This window comes from Staurois parvus, unplaced genomic scaffold (assembly GCF_062004578.1).
Source record: "Staurois parvus isolate SC_StPar_1 unplaced genomic scaffold, SC_StPar_1.0 ptg002857l, whole genome shotgun sequence".
NCBI lineage: Eukaryota > Metazoa > Chordata > Amphibia > Anura > Ranidae > Staurois > Staurois parvus.
The window spans coordinates 31,579-55,851 of NW_028320653.1; the positions used below are offsets into that span (position 1 = coordinate 31,579).

Consider the following 24,273-nt stretch of genomic DNA (forward strand, 5'->3'; position numbering starts at 1 on the left):
CCTCTCCCTCCATATGTGGTGCCTCTCCCTCCGTATGTGGTGCCTCTCCCTCCGTATGTGGTGCCTCTCCCTCCGTAGGTGGTGCCTCTCCCTCCATATGTGGTGCCTCTCCCACCGTATGTGGTGCCTCTCCCTCCATATGTGGTGCCTCTCCCACCGTATGTGGTGCCTCTCCCACCGTAGGTGGTGCCTCTCCCTCCGTAGGTGGTGCCTCTCCCTCCATATGTGGTGCCTCTCCCTCCATATGTGGTGCCTCTCCCTCCACATCTCCTCCAGCACAATGGTGAATCCTCCCCACCCAGCCTATGTGCCACACTCCGTGTAATATACCACTAGGGGCGGACTGACAACTCATGGGGCCCCTGGGCAATAGGGGATCATGGGGCCCCTGTGTCCTCAACCACATTCAAACCACACCCAAAAAAGCCTATGAAAGGTACCAGGGACATCTCATGGGGCCCTCTAATGATCCCGGGCCCTCGGCAGTGCCCAAATGGTCAGTCCGCCCTGCATCTTACCAAACATTTGTAGTTCATTTCTACCTCCCGCATATTTCCATTTCCTTCTGTTTCTCCTCATCTATTATTACCCCCGTGTCCCTCCCCCGTGTCCCTCCCCCGTGTCCCTCCCCCGTGTCCCTCTCCCACGTCCCTCCCCCGTGTCCCTCTCCCACGTCCCTCCCCCGTGTCCTTCTCCCACGTCCCTCCCCCCGTGTCCCTCCCCCGTGTCCCTCTCCCACGTCCCTCCCCCGTGTCCTTCTCCCACGTTCCTCCCCCTGTGTCCCCCCCTCGTGTCCCTCCCCCACGTCCCTCCTCCATGTCCCTCCCCCGTGTCCCTCCCCCACGTCCCTCCCCCGTGTCCCTCTCCCACGTCCCTCCCCCCGTGTCCCTCTCCCACGTCCCTCTCCCACGTCCCTCCCCCGTGTCCCTCTCCCACGTCCCTCCCCCGTGTCCCTCTCCCACGTCCCTCCCCCGTGTCCCTCTCCCACGTCCCTCCCCCGTGTCCCTCTCCCACGTCCCTCCCCCGTGTCCTTCTCCCACGTTCCTCCCCCTGTGTCCCCCCCTCGTGTCCCTCCCCCACGTCCCTCCCTCGTGTCCCTCCTCCATGTCCCTCCCCCACGTCCCTCCCCCACGTCCCTCCCTCGTGTCCCTCCCTCGTGTCCGCGACGCTGACACTTCAGTGTGAACAGCGCTGTGTGCTGCCATGTGCAGAATTTTCATAGAAGTGTTAAAAACGCTTCCCAAATGCCTGTCTGACGCCTGCTGACAAAGCCAGTGTGAACGGAGCATCAGGAAGGCGCAGCGTCTTTGCCGCATTATTCACAATGCACAACGCATGGAAAGCGCAGAATGACGCGTCCCTGTGAGCGCCGACACGCCGTCCTCACAGCTTCACTGCTGGAATGGGACTTCCAACAATTCAGCGACACGTGCTGCGAATCGCACCCCCTCCTCCCCCTCCACACATTACCAGGAGTCAGCCCCCCCCCCTCCTTCCCTGCCCTCTGCCCCCTGACCCCCCCCCCTCCTGCTCTGTGCCAAGATATTCCGACCATGCACCTGCTCCAGCTGGGAGTCCCCCTTGGGCCCCGCCCACTGCACTTGTCTCAGCCCCTGATTGGCTGCTGGGAGGCCCCATAGTAATGTAGCAGCAGCATGTCCCCCCAGATTGTGAGAGTCCCATGCTGGGGCCACACTGGGGGGGGGACGTGCTGGAGATGCCCCGATCCTTCCTGGTGAAGAAGCCATTCAGCCACAAGATCCCCAACTATGGCCAACTGCTGGAGGCTCAGCCAGGTGAGGGGGGAGTCTGTCCATCCTGGGGGCACCTAGTGCTGGGGGGGAGTCTGTCCATCCTGGGGGCACCTAGTGCTGGGGGGGAGTCTGTCCATCCTGGGGGCACCTAGTGCTGGGGGGGAGTCTGTCCATCCTGGGGGCACCTAGTGCTGGGGGGGGAGTCTGTCCATCCTGGGGGCACCTAGTGCTGGGGGGGGAGTCTGTCCATCCTGGGGGCACCTAGTGCTGGGGGGGGAGTCTGTCCATCCTGGGGGCACCTAGTGCTGGGGGGGGGGAGTCTGTCCATCCTGGGGGCACCTAGTGCTGGGGGGGAGTCTGTCCATCCTGGGGGCACCTAGTGCTGGGGGGGAGTCTGTCCATCCTGGGGGCACCTAGTGCTGGGGGGGAGTCTGTCCATCCAGGGGGCACCTAGTGCTGGGGGGGGGAGTTTGTCCATCCTGGGGGCTCCTAGTGCTGGGGGAGTCTGTCCATCCTGGGGGCTCCTAGTGCTGGGGGAGTCTGTCCATCCTGGGGGCACCTAGTGCTGGGGGGGAGTCTGTCCATCCTGGGGGCTCCTAGTGCTGGGGGGGAGTCTGTCCATCCTGGGGGCTCCTAGTGCTGGGGGGGAGTCTGTCCATCCTGGGGGCTCCTAGTGCTGGGGGAGTCTGTCCATCCTGGGAGCACCTAGTGCTGGGGGGGGGGGGTCTATCCATCCTGGGGGCTCCTAGTGCTGGGGGGGGGGTCTGTCCATCCTGGGGGCTCCTAGTGCTGGGGGGGAGTCTGTCCATCCTGGGGGCTCCTAGTGCTTGGGGGGGGGGGGTCTGTCCTTCTTGGGGTCACCTAGTGCTGGGGGGAGTCTGTCCATCCTGGGGGCTCCTAGTGCTGGGGGGGGAGTCTGTCCATCCTGGGGGCTCCTAGTGCTGGGGAGGAGTCTGTCCATCCTGGGGGCACCTAGTGCTGGGGGGGGGGGGGAGTCTGTCCATCCTGGGGGCTCCTAGTGCTGGGGGAGTCTGTCCATCCTGGGGGCTCCTAGTGCTGGGGGAGTTTGTCCATACTGGGGGCTCCTAGTGCTGGGGGGGAGTCTGTCCATCCTGGGGGCTCCTAGTGCTGGGGAGTTTGTCCATCCTGGGAGCACCTTGTGCTGGGGGGGGGTCTATCCATCCTGGGGGCTCCTAGTGCTGGGGGGGAGTCTGTCCATTTTGCAGTCACCTACTGCTGGGGGGGAGTCTGTCCATCCTGGGGGCTCCTAGTGCTTGGGGGGGGTGTCTGTCCTTCTTGGGGTCACCTAGTGCTGGGGGGGAGTCTGTCCATCCTGGGGGCTCCTAGTGCTGGGGGGGGAGTCTGTCCATCCTGGGGGCTCCTAGTGCTGGGGAGGAGTCTGTCCATCCTGGGGCACCTAGTGCTGGGGGGGGGGAGTCTGTCCATCCTGGGGGCTCCTAGTGCTGGGGGAGTCTGTCCATCCTGGGGGCTCCTAGTGCTGGGGGAGTCTGTCCATCCTGGGGGCTCCTAGTGCTGGGGGAGTCTGTCCATCCTGGGGGCTCCTAGTGCTGGGGGAGTCTGTCCATACTGGGGGCTCCTAGTGCTGGGGGGGAGTCTGTCCATCCTGGGGGCTCCTAGTGCTGGGGGGGGGGGTCTGTCCATCCTGGGGTCACCTAGTGCTGGGGGAGTTATTGGGAAGTATTTGGCCCTCGAGAGCCACTTCTTCGTTTTATGGGAAATCGATGGCACAGAACGAGGAAGAATCACGTTTCTCATTTACTACTGCTGATTACTCGGCAATGAATGTCGTTCTGTACAATTTCAGCTGGTTGAAGTCACAGCAGAGAGACGAGTTCTGATTGGCTGCGATTTACATCGTCATTAGGCGGAATCGATCGATAACACGGGGTAGACAACAAATGTCATTCAGAAGTTCCATCGCCATGGATACGCCCAATCATTGGCATTCATCTCGTAGGACGGGAGATTGCAGCAATGAGACGTTCCCCAATCACCTTTCACAGATGCAGCTGAGGAGGTCGGCCATACACCATCCAATCAGACCGGCCATACACCATCCAATCAGACCGGCCATACACATCCAATCAGACCGGCCATACACATCCAATCAGACCGGTCATACACCATCCAATCAGACCGGCCATACACCATCCAATCAGACCGGTCATACACCATCCAATCAGACCGGTCATACACCATCCAATCAGACCGGCCATACACCATCCAATCAGACTGGTCGTACACCATCCAATCAGACCGGCCGTACACCATCCAATCAGACTGGTCATACACCATCCAATCAGACCGGCTGTACACCATCCAATCTTCCTAGTATGAGGTCAGATCTGAAGTCGTTCAATTCTCATCCAATCAGACCGACCCTCGTACTTTCAGGAGAAGGAAATTGTATGATGTATGGACGGAAAATCCTCCCCGATGTGATCTCTGCCTGAGACCCGACCCCTCCCCCTCCCCCGCTCCCGACACATCCCCCCCCACACTCCCGGCACATCCCCGCACATCTCCCACACACTAGGTAGAGCGAGGTAGGTAGACAGTGGTAGGTAGAGTGAGGTAGGTAGACAGTGGTAGGTAGAGTGAGGTAGGTAGGTAGAGCAAGGTTGGTAGACAGTGGAATGTAGGTGAGGTAGGTAGGGCGAGGTAGGTAGACAGTGGTAGGTAGAGTGAGGTAGGTAGACAGTGGTAGGTATAGCGCGGTAGGTAGACAGTGGTAGGTCAAGTGAGGTAGGTAGATGATGGTAGGTAGTGCAAGGTAGGTAGACAATGGTAGGTAGAGCGAGGTAGGTAGACAGTGGTAGGTAGAGCAAGGTAGGTAGACAATGGTAGGTCGAGTGAGGTAGGTAGACGATGGTAGGTAGTGCAAGGTAGGTAGACAATGGTAGGTAGAGCGAGGTAGGTAGACAGTGGTAGGTAGGGTGAGTTAGGTAGGGCGAGGTAGGTAGACAGTGGTAGGTAGAGTGAGGTAGGTAGACAATAGTAGGTAGTGCAAGGTAGGTAGACAGTGGTAGGTAGGGCGAGGTAGGTAGAGTGAGGTAGGTAGACAGTGGTAGGTAGAGTGAGGTAGGTAGATAGTGGTAGGTAGAGTGAGGTAGGTAGACAGTGGTAGGTAGAGCGAGGTAGGTAGACCGTGGTAGGTAGAGTGAGGTAGGTAGGTAGGGCGAGGTAGGTAGACAGTGGTAGGTAGAGTGAGGTAGGTAGACAGTGGTAGGTAGAGCGAGAGTGAGGTAGGTAGACAGTGGTAGGTAGAGCGAGGTAGGTAGACAGTGGTAGGTAGAGCGAGGTAGGTAGACAGTGGTAGGTAGACAATGTTAGGTCGAGTGAGGTAGGTAGACGATGGTAGGTAGGGAGAGGTAGGTAGAGCGAGGTAGGTAGGGCGAGGTAGGTAGGGCGAGGTAGGTAGAGTGAGGTAGGTAGGGTGAGGTAGGTAGGGCGAGGTAGGTAGAGTGAGTGAGGTAGGTAGAGTGAGGTAGGTAGAGCGAGGTAGGTAGGGCGAGGTAGGTAGACAGTGGTAGGTAGGGTGAGGTAGGTAGAGTGAGGTAGGTAGGGTGAGGTAGGTAGGGTGAGGTAGGTAGGGCGAGGTAGGTAGACAGTGGTAGGTAGAGTGAGGTAGGTAGGGTGAGGTAGGTAGAGCAAGGTAGGTAGACAGTGGTAGGTAGAGTGAGGTAGGTAGGGTGAGGTAGGTAGGGCGAGGTAGGTAGGAGAGATGAGCCATGCTACTTCCTCCATTGCAGAGATCTGGGCTTTCCATTTTCTGAGAGTTTAGAGATCCCGAAACTCGTAGCCACGCCCCCACCGTGGTCTCCACCACGGGCACATGTGACAGGGTGACAACACAGGAGCATTGTTGGGGAACAGTTGTCACCCTCATGGCGGATCGCCCTATAAGAAAGGTTGGCAGCAAATCGGAATTGATGTAATTATGTTGAATGTTCTGTGATTAGATCTCATTGGATGGACATTGGAAGGTCAGGAGATCCCGGCATGTCATATGATACCGTGTCGCATTGTGCCGTGTCATATAGTACCGTGTCATATGATACCGTGTCGCATTGTGCCGTGTCATATAGTACCGTGTCATATAGTACCGTGTCGCATTGTACTGTGTCGTATTGTATTGTACCGTGTCGCATTGTGCCGTGTCGTATCGTATTGTGCCGTGTCGCCTTGTGCCGTGTCGCATTGTGCCGTGTCGTATTGTGCCGTGTGCCTTGTGCCGTGTCACCTTGTGCCGTGTCTCATTGTGCTGTGTCGCCTTGTGCCGTGTCGTATCGTATTGTGCCGTGTCACCTTGTGTCGTATCGCATTGTACCATGTTGCCTTGTGCCGTGTCGCATTGTACCGTGTCGCATTGTGCCGTGTCGTATCGCATTGTACCGTGTCGCATTGTACCATGTTGCCTTGTGCCGTGTCGCATTGTACCGTGTCGCATTGTGCCGTGTCGTATCGCATTGTACCGTGTCGCATTGTACCGTGTCGCATTGTGCCGTGTCGCATTGTACCATGTTGCCTTGTGCCGTGTCGCATTGTACCGTGTCGCATTGTACCGTGTCGCATTGGTGCCGTGTCGTATCGCATTGTACCGTGTCGCATTGTACCGTGTCGCATTGTGCCGTGTCGCATTGTACCATGTTGCCTTGTGCCGTGTCGCATTGTACCGTGTCGCATTGTGCCGTGTCGCATTGTGCCGTGTCGCATTGTACCATGTTGCCTTGTGCCGTGTCGCATTGTACCGTGTCGCATTGTACCGTGTCGCATTGTGCCGTGTCGTATCGCATTGTACCGTGTCGCATTGTGCCGTGTCGCATTGTACCATGTTGCCTTGTGCCGTGTCGCATTGTGCCGTGTCGCATTGTGCCGTGTCGCATTGTGCCGTGTCGCATTGTACCGTGTCGCATTGTACCGTGTCACATTGTGCCGTGTCGCATTGTGCCGTTTCGCATTGTACCGTGTCGCATTGTACCGTGTCGCATTGTACCGTGTCGCATTGTGCCGTGTCGCATTGTACCGTGTCGCATTGTACCGTGTCGCATTGTGCCGTGTCGCATTGTACCGTGTCGCCTTGTGCCGTGTCGCATTGTGCCGTGTCGCATTGTGCCGTGTCGCATTGTGCCGTGTCGCATTGTGCCGTGTCGCATTGTACCGTGTCGCATTGTGCCGTGTCGCATTGTGCCGTTTCGCATTGTACCGTGTCGCATTGTACCGTGTCGCATTGTACCGTGTCGCATTGTACCGTGTCGCATTGTGCCGTGTCGCATTGTACCGTGTCGCCTTGTGCCGTGTCGCCTTGTGCCGTGTCGCATTGTGCCGTGTCGCATTGTACCGTGTCGCATTGTACCGTGTCGCATTGTACCGTGTCGCCTTGTGCCGTGTAGCATTGTGCCGTGTCGCATTGTACCGTGTCGCATTGTGCCGTGTCGCATTGTACCGTGTCGCATTGTACCGTGTCGCATTGTACCGTGTCGCATTGTGCCGTGTCACATTACACGACATTTATTATTCTGTTTCCCCCAATGATGGCATGTTGTATGTCTGCTCTAGGTCTGGTCCTGTCCATATATCAGAGTGAGGAGCCCCCCGCCATCACGTGGCCGTCCCCGGGTACCATCCAGGAGGAGCTATACGATGAATCCCTCCTACACCCCCTGGAGCTCAGGATGGGAAATGCTCTCTCAGTTATAACCAATGGACTACCTCTAAAAGACAGCTTGCACACGCCCCCGAGGAGCAGGACAGCAGAGGCGGGACTTTCAGGACTCGTGAATAAAGCTTCTGAAGCAGAGCTGGCCCACGTCTCGGATTCTGAGGCCGGATTGGACTTCCAGAAGGCGGGTAGACTGCACCCCAACCACAAACTGCGGCACTGCCGCTACTTCAGCTGCCCGCACTGCGCCAAGGCCTACAGCAGTCTGGGGGCCCTGAAGATGCACATCCGCACCCACACCTTGCCCTGCGCCTGCAGGATTTGTGGGAAAGCTTTCTCCAGGCCGTGGCTCCTGCAGGGACATATCCGAACACACACAGGTGAGGTGACCGCCGAGCCCCTCTGTGTCCCCCCAGGGATAGAAGTCATTGGTATACCCCCCCGCCACCCCATCCTCCATGCTGATTGGTTCTCCCTGCATTGTGGGAGGAGTGTTCTTATTCAGATATTGACACAACTGCAGCTCCATTATTAGAGGCGGGGCTTCATGGCCTGATGTCACTCGATGTGCAGATCGAACGCAACTCCCCGACAATGGTGCACGCGCCATAGGTAAGGGGGGGCTGTAACCCCTGACAACGCCAAACAGGAAGTGAGAGGAATCCCGGGGTGTCACCAGAACTAGTGTCCCCTTTGGGAGGGTTCCCCTCTATTACTCTTCTGGGGACAACCCAAAATTTTGGATTTTCTTTCACTTTCAATGATCATGGTCACCAGGACACAGAGGGGGAATCTCCCTACCGGGGACACAGAGGGGGAATCTCCCTACCGGGGACACAGGGGGAATCTCCCTTACCGGGGACACAGAGGGGGAATCTCCCTTACCGGGGACACAGAGGGGTAATCTCCCTTACCGGGGACAAAGAGAGGGGGAATCTCCCTTACCGGGGACAAAGAGAGGGGGAATCTCCCTTACCGGGGACACAGAGAGGGGGGAATCTTCCTACCGGGGACACAGAGGGGGAATCTCCCAACCGGGGACACAGAGAGGGGGGGAATCTTCCTACCGGGGACACAGAGGGGGAATCTCCCTTACCGGGGACACAGAGAGGGGGAATCTCCCTTACCGGGGACACAGAGAGGGGGAATCTTCCTACCGGGGACACAGAGGGGGGAATCTCCCTTACCGGAGACACAGAGGGGGGAATCTTCCTACCGGGGACACAGAGGGGGGAATCTCCCTTACCGGGGACACAGAGGGGGGAATCTCCCCTTACCGGGGACACAGAGGGGGGAATCTCCCTTACCGGGGACACAGAGGGGGAATCTCCCTACCGGAACACAGAAAGGGGGAATCTCCCAACCGGGGACACAGAGAGGGGGAATCTCCCAACCGGGGACACGGGGGGTCTCCCTAATGGGGCCGGCGGCCCAGGGCAACGCCACTCCCAGGGAGGGGGGGGGGAGTGTCCCTAATGGGGTGGGTGGCCCAGGGCACTCTCAGGAGGAAGGGGGGGGTGGGTGGCATTAGGCCCAGGGCACTCCCGGGAGGGGGCATGGGTGGCATTGGGCACTCCTGGGTGGACGGGGGGGTGGGTGCTGTAGGGCACTCCCAGGGGGGGTGGTGTTTCTGTAGTCCAGGTGGGGATCCCCGCCTTGCTCTTCATTCGCTGTATTCTCTCTCGCAGGTGAGAAGCCGTTCTCCTGCTATCATTGTGGGCGTGGCTTTGCAGACCGTTCCAACCTGCGCGCTCACCTGCAGACGCACTCCGAGGTGAAGCGATATCGCTGTCCCGGCTGCGGCAAAACCTTCTCCCGCATCTCCCTCCTCACGAAGCACCGCGACGGCTGCTGCTGCCCGCTGTCCTGACACTTGGGGCCCGCTGTCCTGACACTGGGGGCCCGCTCTCCTGACACTGGGGGCCCGCTCTCCTGACACTGGGGGCCCGGACTGTATCCTGCACACATCGGCTCAATGAGGACGAAACGCGTTTGTGGAATGTCGCGCTGAACGCGACGCTGTGAAGGGGGAGGGGCGTTGTTGGTGGGTTCAGGGATGAAGGTTTCCGTGTATTCGTCACATTCAAGGTCGATCTGTTTGGTTGCTGAAGGGCCGGAGCCCAGACTCCCCAACCCGGGGCCAACCCCTCCCAGAACTAAACTACTAACCTCACCACACCATTGGCTATTCCTGCCACCCAATCCCTGAGACTGCTGATTTGGGGGCGTGGATTAGTGCCACTAGGGGTGGAGCTTATTGCTGACTTGGAGAGAAGTCAGGGAAGGCACCAGGCAGGATCTGTAGATGATCGCCAGGTCGGTTCTCCGGATTTTCTGCAATACGATTGGTTGACTTTCACAGCCAATGAAAATCCTGCGCGATACGATCTGCATGGCGGCTGGAGGAGGTGGCCAGCGCTGTCAGTGGTCGCTCTTCTCCAGGGGTTGCCCTGGCATTGAAGATGTGGCCCCAAAAATGTTTTTCAGGTTTAGACAACATATTTCACTCCCTAGCTGACCACGCTGGGATTGAAACTCCTCCCAGAAAACACAACACATCGCTCCGTGTGACCCTGAAGATCGATGTCCGAAGGATCGGCACCACCAGAGAGAACGAAAGAGAGCCCCTCATCCCAGCAGCACCTCCTCACCTACCCTGCGCCAACCTACCTCTACCCTCTGATGGAGGAGAAGCTGTGACCACACTGGGGCCTGAGATTGTCGGTCACATGATCCTTCATATCCAGAAGTACGGGGATTCTCTTGGTGGCTTGTGGTTGGCAGACATTCGCTCTCCACATGTTTCCTGGTGACCATCATGACTGCAAGGAGGACATTTCCTGGTTATGGAGAGATTTCCTCTCACTTCCTGTCGTGTCACCGGGTCCAGGAAGTGAAGGGAAATCTCCCCAATGGACCTCCTGCGTCACGGCCAAATCACAGGTGGTTGGAGGTTCCGGCTGGAGGTTCTGGAACTCCGGCTCTATCTTTCCTCCAATAATATAAATAGAAGAAATCTGATATCAAGGGAAGGTCCAGCGTGATGACGTTACACGTGGCCACATTCCCCACCCCCACCCTCAGAGGATCTGTGAATGGAAGACTACAAGTCCCATTGGGCCCCGCGAGAGACTCCGAGATCTCCGGTCACCCCCCTGCTAGTCCATCGATGACGTATTCGGCCCCTAGACATTCAACCCCTTGATATTCGGCCCTCTGGGAAACTGTCATGAAAGCGGTGACCGGAGCAGCCATTGCTGAGCAGTCCATCGCAGAGTCCTACTCGCCGGTCAGTCCATTGTCTCAATAACCGGAACAAGCATGCAGCCAGTAAAGGCAGAACTCCTGAGCTGAGTACTTCTTCCTGGTTAGTGGATCAGTATACCAGCCAGGCGGCACGCATTTTCAAAACCAAGTCAGGCAATGGCATGATGAGTGCTTTGCCCACCGGAGCTCCGCCCCACCGGAGCTCCTCCACCAAATGTTCCTCATTTCCAATAAAAGTTGTTTTCTGTGAACTCCTCCTCTGTGTGGACTGTGAATGGGGCGGCTGCTGATCACCTGACCTGTGTCCAATGGGGGCGATCCGAGAGACGCCCGGCGTACCCAGACTAGGAGGACCCTCCCCCGAATAGGAGGACCCTCCCCCGAATAGGATGATCCTCCCCCGAATAGGAGGACCCTTCCCTGCATGTCCCCCTGTACACGTGTACCCCCCCACACACACACATATATATATATAGGGCCTGGATAAGGACCCCCCCCCCCCGTAATGTTTCCCTGCCTCCCGACACAGATCACATGTATGGAGACCTATTCCAGCACAACGATCAACTGCTGAGCTCTCTCCCCCCTCGACCATCACTGACCCCTCCTCCACCATCACAAACCCCCCCCCCACCCTTCACCATCACTGACCCCCCCTCCACCATCACTGACCTCCCCCTCTCCCCCCTCCACCATCACTGCCCCCCCTCTCCCCCTTCACCATCACTGGACCCCCCCTCCACCATCACTGACCCCCCCCCCCCTCCTCCCTCCACCATCACTGACCCCCCCTCCACCATCACTGACCTCCCCCTCTCCCCCCTCCACCATCACAAACCCCCCCCCCCACCCTTCACCATCACTGACCTCCCCCTCTCCCCCCTCCACCATCACTGCCCCCCCTCTCCCCCTCCACCATCACTGACCCCCCCTCCACCATCACTGACCTCCCCCTCCACCATCACTGACCCCCCCCTCCACCATCACTGCCCCCCTCTCCCCCTCCACCATCACTGAACCCCCTCTCCACTATCACTGACCCCCCCCTCTCCACTATCACTGACCCCCCTATCCCCCCTCCACCACCACTGACCCCCTCCCCTCTCCACCATCACAAACACCCCTCTCCACTATCACTGACCCCCCCCCCTCTCCACCATCACTGACCCCCCCCCCTCCACTATCACTGACCCCCCCTCTCCCCCCTCCACCATCACTGACCTCCCCCTCTCCCCCCTCCACCATCACTGCCCCCCCTCTCCCCCTTTCACCATCACTGACCCCCCCTCCACCATCACTGACCCCCCCCCCCTCCTCCCTCCACCATCACTGACCCCCCCTCCACCATCACTGACCTCCCCCTCTCCCCCTCCCACCATCACTGACCTCCCCCTCTCCCCCCTCGACCATCACTGACCCCTCCTCCACCATCACAAACCCCCCCCCACCCTTCACCATCACTGACCCCCCCCCCCTCCACCATCACTGACCCCCCCCTCCTCCCTCCACCATCACTGACCCCCCCTCCACCATCACTGACCTCCCCCTCTCCCCCCTCCACCATCACAAACCCCCCCCCCCCACCCTTCACCATCACTGACCTCCCCCTCTCCCCCTCCACCATCACTGCCCCCCCTCCACCATCACTGACCCCCCCTCCACCATCACTGACCTCCCCCTCCACCATCACTGACCCCCCCCTCCACCATCACTGCCCCCCCTCTCCCCCTCCACCATCACTGAACCCCCTCTCCACTATCACTGACCCCCCCCTCTCCACTATCACTGACCCCCCCTATCCCCCCTCCACCACCACTGACCCCCTCTCCACCATCACAAACACCCCTCTCCACTATCACTGACCCCCCCCCTCTCCACCATCACTGACCCCCCCCCTCCACTATCACTGACCCCCCCTCTCCCCCCTCCACCATCACAGACCCCCCCTCCACCATCACAGACCCCCCTCCACCATCACAGACCCCCCTCCACCATCACTGACCCCCCCTCCACCATCACTGACCCCCCTCCACCATCACAGACGCCCCCTCCACTATCACTAGCCCCCCCTCCACCATCACTGACCCCACCTCTCCCCCCTCCACTATCACTGACCCCCCTCGACTATCACTGACCCCCCTCGACTATCACTGACCCCCCCCTCTCCCCCCCTCCACTATCACAGACCCCCCCTCCACCATCACAGACACCCCCTCCACCATCACTGCCCCCCCTCTCCCCCTCCACCATCACTGACCCCCCCCTCTCCCCCATCACAAACCCCCCTCTCCCCCCTCCACTAGTACTACCCCCCCCCTCTCCCCCATCACAAACCCCCCTCTCCCCCCTCCACTAGTACTGACCCCCCCCCTCTCCCCCATCACAAACCCCCCTCTCCCCCCTCCACTATCACTGACCCCCCCTGTCCCCCCTCCACCACCACTGACCCCCCCCCCCCCTCTCCACCATCACAAACACTCCTCTCCACTATCACTGACCCTCCCTCTCCCCCCTCCACTATCACAGACACCCCCTCCACCATCACTGACCCCCCCTCCACCATTACTGACCCCCCTCCACCATCACAGACGCCCCCTCCACTATCACTGACCCCCCCTCTCCCCCCTCCACTATCACAGACCCCCCCTCCACCATCACAGACCCCCCCTCCACTATCACTGACCCCCCTCCACCATCACAGACCCCCCCATGCTGGCATTGTTCAGCGGCGGCTATGCCCCCCCCCCCCCCCCCCATGTATGTGGCGGCACCTGTTCTCCGCGGAGGGAAAGTATTTCTGAGGGTCTAAATTAAGGCGAGATGTTTTCCCTGCTGGAACATTGCGGGGTGATGTCGCCCCGTTGGCAGGTGGAGGGCGTGCCAGGCCATGGGGTGAGATTTTCCATCCACCGGCTCTGGTGACACCTCACACCTTCCTGCAGAACGCCGACTCTGTTTGTCGTTGCCGGGAGATACAGAATCCCAAACATGTGACCCGCCCTGGAGACGCAGCATTCGTGGGTCGCAGGGTGTCAGTCTTGTGACCCGCCCAGGAGACGCAGCATTCGTGGGGTCGCAGGGTGTCAGTCTTGTGACCCGCCCAGGAGACGCAGCATTCGTGGGGTCGCAGGGTGTCAGTCCTGTGACCCGCCCAGGAGACGCAGCATTCGTGGGGTCGCAGGGTGTCAGTCATGTGACCCGCCCAGGAGACGCAGCATTCGTGGGGTCGCAGGGTGTCAGTCATGTGACCGGCCCAGGAGACGCAGCATTCGTGGGGTCGCAGGGTGTCAGTCATGTGACCGGCCCAGGAGACGCAGCATTCGTGGGGTCGCAGGGTGTCAGTCATGTGACCGGCCCAGGAGACGCAGCATTCGTGGGGTCGCAGGGTGTCAGTCATGTGACCGGCCCAGGAGACGCAGCATTCGTGGGGTCGCAGGGTGTCAGTCATGTGACCGGCCCAGGAGACGCAGCATTCGTGGGGTCGCAGGGTGTCAGTTATGTGACCGGCCCTGGAGACGCAGCATTCGTGGGGTCGCAGGGTGTCAGTCTTCTGACCCGCCCAGGAGACGCAGCATTCGTGGGGTCGCAGGGTGTCAGTCATGTGACCGGCCCAGGAGACGCAGCATTCGTGGGGTCGCAGGGTGTCAGTCATGTGACCGGCTCTGGAGACGCAGCATTCGTGGGGTCGCAGGGTGTCAGTCATGTGACCCGCCCAGGAGACGCAGCATTCGTGGCGTCGCAGGGTGTCAGTCATGTGACCGGCGCAGGAGACGCAGCATTCGTGGGGTCGCAGGGTGTCAGTCTTGTGACCTGGCCCAGGAGACGCAGCATTCGTGGGGTCGCAGGGTGTCAGTCATGTGACCGGCCCAGGAGACGCAGCATTCGTGGGGTCGCAGGGTGTCAGTCATGTGACCGGCCCAGGAGACGCAGCATTCGTGGGGTCGCAGGGTGTCAGTCATGTGACCGGCCCAGGAGACGCAGCATTCGTGGGGTCGCAGGGTGTCAGTCATGTGACCCGCCCAGGAGACGCAGCATTCGTGGGGTCGCAGGGTATCAGTCTTGTGTCAGTGAGGTATCAGTCCTCAGAACAGACCCCACAGAGTAGACCCCGGAGTGTGACCCCAGAACGTGACCCCGCAAAGCAGACCCCAGAGCGTGACCCCGCAGAGCGTACCCTGGAGTGTGACCCCACAGAGCAGACCCCAGAACGTGACCCCACAGAGTGGGCCCCGGAGCGTGACCCCGCAGAGCGTACCCTGGAGTGTGACCCCGCAGAGCGTACCCTGGAGTGTGACCCCAGAACGTGACCCCGCAGAGCAGACCCCGGAGCGTGACCCCGCAAAGCAGACCCCAGAGCGTGACCCCGCAAAGCAGACCCCGGAGCGTGACCCCGCAGAGCGTACCCTGGAGTGTGACCCCGCAGAGCGTACCCTGGAGTGTGACCCCGCAGAGCGTACCCTGGAGTGTGACCCCAGAACGTGACCCCGCAGAGCAGACCCCAGAGCGTGACCCCGCAGAGCGTACCCTGGAGTGTGACCCCGCAGAGCAGACCCCAGAACGTGACCCCGCAGAGCGTACCCTGGAGTGTGACCCCGCAGAGCGTACCCTGGAGTGTGACCCCAGAACGTGACCCCGCAGAGGCAGACCCCGGAGCGTGATGACCCCACAGAGTTGATTGGGGGGAGGGGGGGTCGTATATCGGACGCAGGTTGGGGCGATTGTCCCGTCCGCCATGACAGGTGCACTTTGCGGCCGCCGTGTCAGGATGGTGGCGAGTTGTTCCCACATTGCGTCCTCCTCGTACCCTTTAATGATGGCTGTCGTGACCCCCCCAGGCTGTCATGTGACCCCCCCCCGGGCCGTGACATGTAAGGCGTTGTCCCAGAAATACCGCTCGCTATAAATATCGCCGCGCCGGCTGCGGGTCGGGGAATTTCTCGGGGGGGAGATGTCGCACAACGATCCGAAAATAGCCGCCATGTTACTATGAATACCCCGCAGCGGCTCCCCCCGGCCTCTTGGCAGCGGCGATGGATCTTTCCCTGGAATGACACCAACCGCGAGACTTTCCGACACCCTCCGCCAACGCCGGACATGACACCTGTGCGCGGCCCGGCTCTCCGGGGATTAACCCTTTCATGGCCCAGAGCTGTATGTGTCCTGGGGGGGGAGGGGATCGTCTTCTGGTCCCGGAATGTTCCAGATATTCATGGCTGTCCGGCAAAAGTGGCAGTTGCAGGATTTGGGACAAACCAGAACCGGCGGGGGTGCTGACAACACTCAGCGTCAGTCATGTGGGCTGGAGATTGCCGTGAAGACTCACATATCAGGTTGAGGGGTGGTAACACCCTCGGCTGAGCCACACTTTTACTGCCCCCCAACCTCTATCCCCCTTAGCTGCAGAGGCAGTGGGGGGGGGGGGGGCACATACCGCAGGGAATTACACCCCCTGTGTCACCTTGTAGGGCACCACCCGCCTGCCAATCACAAACCATTCCAGTGGATGGGGCCGCTCTGCAAGCCGAGTGCAGCACAGCAATGCGGGGTTCAAGCAGGCAGTACAGCTCCGCCTCCTCACCACCTCTGAAGAGTGATCCAATCATAGAGCGGCATTCCTACCACATGTGTGAATGACCCCCAACTGCTTACAAGGTGTTTGCCGGCTTTGGGCTCCACTTGGGAAATGTAAAGCTAAATGTCTCCGTGGGACGTCCCTGCCGGCCGGGTGACAACGCTGCCGCCTGATTTCCCTGCAGAATGAACAGCGTTGTCACCTCGTGGCAGATGAGTCGTGTGTCAGCTCTGAGCCGCCATCAGACCGCCGCCCATAATCCCACCCAGCAGCCAGGCGGTTAATATCGGAGGAGGCTGCGTCCCACGTGGGGTTCAGGCCACGACACATTTATCCTCCCCCCTCCCTCCATGTGTTTACACTCCCCGCGCTCCTCTCATGTGTCGAATACTTTCCATGTGAAGCGAATCTCCACAACGCCACCACTTGTGAGCAGATTCCTGCAGAGCGGAAACTTGGACATCATGACACAAGGCCAGTGACACCCAACCCGTGTCCCGAGATCACCGTCCACCAGGCCAGTGACACCCAACCCGTGTCCTGAGATCACCGTCCACCACACCAGGCCAGTGACAACCCAACCCATGTCCCAAGATCACCATCCACCACACCAGGCCAGTGACACCCAACCCATGTCCTGAGATCACCGTCAACCACACCAGACCAGCGACACCCAACCCGAGTCCCGAGATCACCGTCCACCACACCAGGCCAGTGACACCCAACCCGTGTCCTGAGATCACCATCCACCACACCAGGCCAGTGACACCCAACCCGTGTCCTGAGATCACCGTCCACCAGGCCAGTGACACCCAACCCGTGTCCTGAGATCACCGTCCACCACACCAGGCCAGCGACACCCAACCCGTGTCCTGAGATCACCGTCCACCACACCAGGCCAGTAACACCCAACCCGTGTCCTGAGATCACCGTCAACCACACCAGACCAGCGACACCCAACCCGAGTCCCGAGATCACCGTCCACCACACCAGGCCAGCGACACCCAACCCGTGTCCTGAGATCACCGTCCACCACACCAGGCCAGTAACACCCAACCCGTGTCCTGAGATCACCGTCAACCACACCAGACCAGCGACACCCAACCCGAGTCCCGAGATCACCGTCCACCACACCAGGCCAGCGACACCCAACCCGTGTCCTGAGATCACCGTCCACCACACCAGGCTAGTGACACCCAACCCGTGTCCCGAGATCGCCATCCACCACACCAGACCAGCGACACCCAACCCAAGTCCTGAGATCAACGTCCACCACACCAGCCAGTGACACCCAACCCATGTCCCGAGATCACCGTCCACCACACCAGGCCAGTGACACCCAAACCCGTGTCCTGAGATCTCCGTCCACCACACCAGGCCAGCGACACCCAACCCGTGTCCCGAGATCGCCATCCACCACACCAGACCAGCGACACCCAACCCAAGTCCTGAGATCAACGTCCACCACACCAGCCAGTGACACCCAACCCATGTCCCGAGATCACCGTCCACCACACCAGGCCAGTGACACCCAACCCGTGTCCTGAGATCTCCGTCCACCAGGCCAGCGACACCCAACCCGTGTCCCGAGATCGCCATCCACCACACCAGACCAGCGACACCCAACCCAAGTCCTGAGATCAACGTCCACCACACCAGCCAGTGACACCCAACCCGTGTCCTGAGATCTCCGTCCACCACACCAGGCCAGCGACACCCAACCCGTGTACCGACATCACCGTCCACCACACCAGGCCAATGACACCCAACCCGTGTCCTGAGATCACCGTCCACCACACCAGGCCAGTGACACCCAACCCGTGTCCTGAGATCACCGTCCACCACACCAGGCCAGTGACACCCCAACCCGTGTCCTGAGATCACCGTCCACCACACCAGGCCAGTGACACCCAACCCGTGTCCTGAGATCGCCATCCACCACACCAGGACAGTGACACCCAACCTGAGTCCCAAGACAACCATCCACCACACCAGGCCAGTGGCGGCACGGTGTTGGCTCCGCGGGGGAACCAGAAAGACAAGAAAATGGCAAAATTGTCCAAAATGATGAAAAAGTGCAAAAATATTCCAATAAACACAAAACTCCGGACTCCCCGAAACCCCTCCCCCACCCCCATCTGTGTTCTTGGCTCAGGAAAGTCCTTCTGTGGCTGCAAATCCCCAAATCTGACTTCCTGCGCTCAACCTGCGGCCCTCCAGAGGAGGGGAGGATGATGGGACTTGTAGTGCACAGAGGAGGGGAGGATGATGGGACTTGTAGTGCACAGAGGAGGGGAGGATGATGGGACTTGTAGTGCACAGAGGAGGGGAGGATGATGGGACTTGTAGTGCACAGAGGAGGGGAGGATGATGGGACTTGTAGTCCACAGAGGAGGGGAGGATGATGGGACTTGTAGTGCACAGAGGAGGGGAGGATGATGGGACTTGTAGTCCACAGAGGAGGGGAGGATGATGGGACTTGTAGTGCACAGAGGAGGGAAGGATGATGGGACTTTCTAGTGCACAGAGGAGGGGAGGATGATGGGACTTGTAGTTCTGCAACAGCTGAAGGGCCGCAGGTTCAGCACCCAGCTATGTTCCTTCTCTATGGTCCCCTGTATGTAGGAAGGTAGCTCCCCTCTCTTGCTGGCTCCTGAGATAGACTATGGGGGGATGGGAGGATGATGGGAGGATGATGGGAGGATGATGAGGTGGTGGGAAGATGGGATTTGTAGTGCACAGGGGAGGGAATGATGAGCACCCTTGACTGTATGCAATTGGTGCTGATAGGATATTCCCAAGATGGCTGCCTCTCCTCCGACCTCCTCTCCTCCGATCTCCTCTCCTCCGACCTCCTCTCCTCCAATCTCCTCTCCTCCAATCTCCTCTCCTCCGACCTCCTCTCCTCCAATCTCCTCTCCTCCAATCTCCTCTCCTCCGACCTCCTCTCCTCCAACCTCCTCTCCTCCAATCTCCTCTCCTCCGACCTCCTCTCCTCCAATCTCCTCTCCTCCGATCGCCTGTCCTCCGACCTCCTCTCCTCCAATCTCCTCTCCTCCGATCGCCTGTCCTCCGACCTCCTCTCCTCCAATCTCCTCTCCTCCGATCGCCTGTCCTCCGACCTCCTCTCCTCCAATCTCCTCTCTCCGATCGCCTGTCCTCCGACCTCCTCTCCTCCAATCTCCTCTCCTCCGATCGCCTGTCCTCCGACCTCTGTGATGGATTTGGTAAAATGCCTATTCGGTTTCCTGTTTAAAATACACATTTTATACATATTTACTTTTATACTTTTCATATTTCTAACTATATGTGTTGTATATTTATATATATTTTGTCTGCTGGGCTTTGCAGTCCTCCTACTTGTTTGCTCAGAGCGATGTTCCCAACCCCCCCCTTCGCACTGACAGGACCTTAGACTTGGAGTATGTGGGGGGGGGGGGGGGTGAGGAGATAACGGGCGAGAAGCTTCAAGTTTCCACATTTCTCCCATATTTCAGCCGAGTAAAATGTGCCTTTTAGAATGTGACTGTAATAGTGACATGGACTCTGTTGTTCTCTATGTATAAAAGGTGAAGCTCCGCCCTGCAATACACAGAGATGAGGGAGGTGGTTGTACTGGACAGTTGTTGGTGGAATTATTTCCGGCACACAATTCATATCTCAAAATTAGGAGCAGCAGCAGAAATCTCACCCTGAGCCCCATTGTGCTTCTCTTTTTACCTCCTCTCCTCCGACCTACTCTCCTCTAATCATCTCTCCTCCAACCGCCTCTCCTCCGACCTCCTCTCCTCTGACCTACTCTCCTCCGATTGCCTCTCCTCCGATCTCCTCTCCTCCGACCTCCTCTCCTCCGACCTCCTCTCCTCCGACCTCCTCTCCTCTGATCTCCTCTCCTCTGACCTACTCTCCTCCGATTGCTTCTCCTCCGATCTCCTCTCCTCCGACCTCCTCTCCTACAATCACCTCTCCTCCGATCGACTCTCCTCCGATCGACTCTCCTCCAACCTCCTCTCCTCCGACCTACTCTCCTCTAATCATCTCTCCTCCAACCGCCTCTCCTCCGACCTCCTCTCCTCCGACCTCCTCTCCTCTGACCTACTCTCCTCCGATTGCCTCTCCTCCGATCTCCTCTCCTCCGACCTCCTCTCCTCCGATCTCCTCTCCTCCGACCTACTCTCCTCCGATTGCCTCTCCTCCAACCTCCTCTCCTCTGATCTCCTCTCCTCCGACCTCCTCTCCTCTGATCTCCTCTCCTCTGACCTACTCTCCTCCGATTGCCTCTCCTCCGACCTCCTCTCCTCCGACCTCCTCTCCTCTGATCTCCTCTCCTCTGACCTACTCTCCTCCGATTGCTTCTCCTCCGATCTCCTCTCCTCCGACCTCCTCTCCTACAATCACCTCTCCTCCGATCGCCTCTCCTCCAACCTCCTCTCCTCCGACCTCCTCTCCTCCGATCTCCTCTCCTCCGACCTCCTCTCCTCCGATTGCCTCTCCTCCAACCTCCTCTCCTCCGACCTACTCTCCTCCGATTGCCTCTCCTCCAACCTCCTCTCCTCCGACCTCCTCTCCTCCGATCTCCTCTCCTCCGACCTCCTCTCCTCCGATCTCCTCTCCTCCGACCTCCTCTCCTCCAACCTCCTCTCCTCCGACCTCCTCTCCTCCGATCTCCTCTCCTCCGACCTACTCTCCTACAATCACCTCTCCTCCGATCGCCTCTCCTCCAACCTCCTCTCCTCCGACCTCCTCTCCTCCGATCTCCTCTCCTCCGACCTCCTCTCCTACAATCACCTCTCCTCCGATCGCCTCTCCTCCAACCTCCTCTCCTCCGACCTCCTCTCCTCCGATCTCCTCTCCTCCGACCTCCTCTCCTACAATCACCTCTCCTCCGATCGCCTCTCCTCCAACCTCCTCTCCTCCAACCTCCTCTCCTCCGATCTCCTCTCCTCCGACCTCCTCTCCTCCGATCTCCTCTCCTCCGATCACATCTCCTCCGACCTCCTCTCCTCCAACCTCCTCTCCTCCGACCTCCCCTCCTCCGACCTCCTCTCTTCCAACTTCACAGTCGCTCCCCAGAGAGAGAAGTCGGAATCCATCGCTCAGTTCTCGGGGGTGGGGGGGTCTGGGGGAAATCACTAAAGACAACTAGACGGCGCACTCTGCATGTTCCTCCAGAGTTTAGTACGAGAGGCGGGGCTTCACTTTACAAAGATTACCCAATCACATTTCTGCTTGCACCTGATTGGATGATGGAAGTCAACGGAGCTCCTCCTCATTTCTGGAGGAATTGCACTTTGCCATCTATTTGTCTTTAGTAAATCTCGCCATTCTGAGAATTAACAGCTGACAGACGTGGGAAGTGCGCCGTCCTTCCCATCCCTGCGACTGGGGCCCCGCTGCAGCTTCACAGGGGGACTACGGGGGCCACAATGGGGTCAATGTGCGGAATGTACAGCCCCCCGATAATGATCAAAATGTAATTAGCCCCCAATAATGATCAGAATGTAATGGGCCCCCAATAATGATCAGAATGTAATTAGCCCCCAATAATGATCAGAATGTAATTAGCCCCCAATAATGATCAGAATGTAGAGCCCCCCAATAATGATCAGAATGTAATGGGGCCCCCAATAATGATCAGAATGTAATGGGGCCCCCAATAATGATCAGAATGTAGAGCCCCCCAATAATGATCAGAATGTAATGGGGCCCCCAATAATGATCAGAATGTAATGGGGCCCCCAATAATGATCAGAATGTAGAGCCCCCCAATAATGATCAGAATGTAATGGGGCCCCCAATAATGATCATAATGTAATAAACCCCCAATAATGATCAGAATGTAATTAGCCCCCAATAATGATCAGAATGTAGAGCCCCCCAATAATGATCAGAATGTAGAGCCCCCCAATAATGATCAGAATGTAGAGCCCCCCGATAATAGAGATATAATGAAGTAAATGAGAATAGAATTGGATTTTATGGTGGAGCTGATGGAGTTCCCCCCCCCCCCCCAACCGATAATTACTATTAATCTGTCCCCCCCCCCCCCCCCATAGAGTCACATTATAGATCCCAATAGGGAGATCTCCCTCTATATACAGGCAAGTCCTGCAATCTCTGCTGTGTTGCCGCCACCTGCCGGGGAATTCTGAGGACTGCCGGGGCGCTGCTGCCGCTAATTCTGTGTAGACGAAATACAGCGCTCATAGCGCCACCTGCTGGTGAGAAGCGAGTACTGCTAGGCGTGTGTGGTCGCCATCTGCTGGTGAGAAGTGAGTACTGCTAGGCGTGTGTGGTCGCCATCTGCTGGTGAGAAGTGAGTACTGCCAGTAGGTGTGCTGTGTGTGGGCGCCACCTGCTGGAGAGAAGTGAGTACTGCCAGTAGGTGTGCGGTCGCCACCTGCTGGAGAGAATTGAGTACTGCCAGTAGGTGTGCGGTCGCCACCTGCTGGAGAGAATTGAGTACTGCCAGTAGGTGTGCGGTGTGTGGTCGCCACCTGCTGGAGAGAAGCCTGTACTGCCAGTCGGTGTGCGGGCGCCATCTGCTGGAGAGAAGTGAGTACTGCCAGTCGGTGTGCGGTGTGTGGTCGCCACCTGCTAGAGAGAAGTGAGTACTGCCAGTCGGTGTGCGGGCGCCACCTGCTGGTGAAATGTGAGCGCTGCTCCTGGGTTGCGGTTGTTTCACTTCCGGGTGAGGATGATGGCGAAGGTGGAGAAGGAGCAGAAATATGACAGACAGCTCAGGTATGGGGGGGCAGTGCGGGGGAGGGGCTCCTCACCGGCTGTATTGTATAATGGATGGTAGACAATGATCTGGGGGTCACTGCTGGATATTGATGGTTTGGGGTCACTCTGCTGGATATTGATGGTTTGGGGTCACTCTGATCTCCTCTGACATTCTGAGGCTGATGGAGGTTTTGGCTGATTGGATCCTGGGGTCTGAGGTCCCCCCTGGGATTAGAGTGGGGTGGGGGAGGGGTGTACGCTGCGACATAAACGTACATACAGGTACAGGGGATGGACACAAATCTGGAAACCCTCCATGATTGGCTGGTGTGAAAGTGACGCCATGTTGGCGGTGAAAGTGTGTAACATCCTTTAGCTTCTGCTGGGTGATGAGACACCTAGCCAACAGGTGGGAAGCCTCACTTTCCTCATTCGCTACGTGGTACTGCTGTAATACGGAGTCATGGCTGAGCCTCCAATTGTTGGTGTCGCTCAGCTGGGGCCTCTATGACTGAAGTCGCCGATTTATTTGCCGTGTGGCGCGGTTCAGTATGAAAGGTGATGGCGGCGTATACAGCTTCCGGGAAATGGCGTCTGATGTGGATAAGCCCCGCCCACATGGTCTCCTGACCGATAGAGACAAAAGGACATTGCAGAGGATTGTGACCTGGAATTAGGAGACAACAGAAGTGACTGCAGAGCTCAATCTCAGTCTTCCACAAACACTCTACAGGCGGAACATTCCCGGGCGAGCTGCGATGGCCGAACCACAAGTGAGCGATAATAATGGTCAGAAGAGGACAGAGTGCTGCAACACCCATAAATGGCGGACAATCGATCGATGGAAGACTGTAATATGGTCCAATCATTCGAGTTTCACACTCCCCAACCACCGGACGGGTTCATGTGTGGTGAACATCGCCCCAAGCTTTCCACCAGGACTGTCTTGTGTCAACTGTGAAGCATGGTGGTGGTGCAGTCATGGTTGGGTAGCCATATCTTTGTATTCTCATCATCACCATGAAAGGTAGAGTCACTGGCAGCGACCATGTGCCCCCCAAACCCCCCCTTCCCCATGGTGCCGGCATTGTTTCCCGAAGACTGCGCCATTTCCCAAGACAGTAACGCCCCCAACACACGGCTGGCGTTGTCAGATCGCGGTATGATGACCATGGAGACGAAGCCTCGCACCTTCCCTGGTGTCGATTTTTACGTGAAGTGCGATATCAGATTCCGTTATCCGCAACCCGAGTCTTCCGCCCGCCGCCCGA

At 58.6% G+C, this 24,273-nt stretch overlaps 1 protein-coding gene across 1 annotated transcript; it reads left to right on the forward strand.

Moving 5' to 3' along the window:
- The first annotated feature begins 1,614 nt into the window (after nt 1-1,614).
- Nucleotides 1,615-10,955, forward strand: LOC149429027 (zinc finger protein SNAI1-like). Its single transcript, XM_089666816.1, has 3 exons — nt 1,615-1,796; nt 7,335-7,817; nt 9,126-10,955. Exons 1-3 carry the CDS (start codon nt 1,682-1,684, stop codon nt 9,305-9,307), a joined length of 780 nt encoding a protein of 259 aa, XP_089522942.1. The 5' UTR covers nt 1,615-1,681; the 3' UTR covers nt 9,308-10,955.
- Nucleotides 10,956-24,273: the final 13,318 nt, after the last annotated feature.

Bases quoted from the DNA above. Each gene is read 5' to 3' on its own strand.
- LOC149429027 (XM_089666816.1), top strand. From the start codon at position 1,682: ATGCTGGGGCCACACTGGGGGGGGGACGTGCTGGAGATGCCCCGATCC. The intron at 1,797-7,334 runs GTGAGGGGGGAG...TGTCTGCTCTAG, and splicing joins ACTGCTGGAGGCTCAGCCAG to GTCTGGTCCTGTCCATATAT. The intron at 7,818-9,125 runs GTGAGGTGACCG...TCTCTCTCGCAG, and splicing joins ACATATCCGAACACACACAG to GTGAGAAGCCGTTCTCCTGC.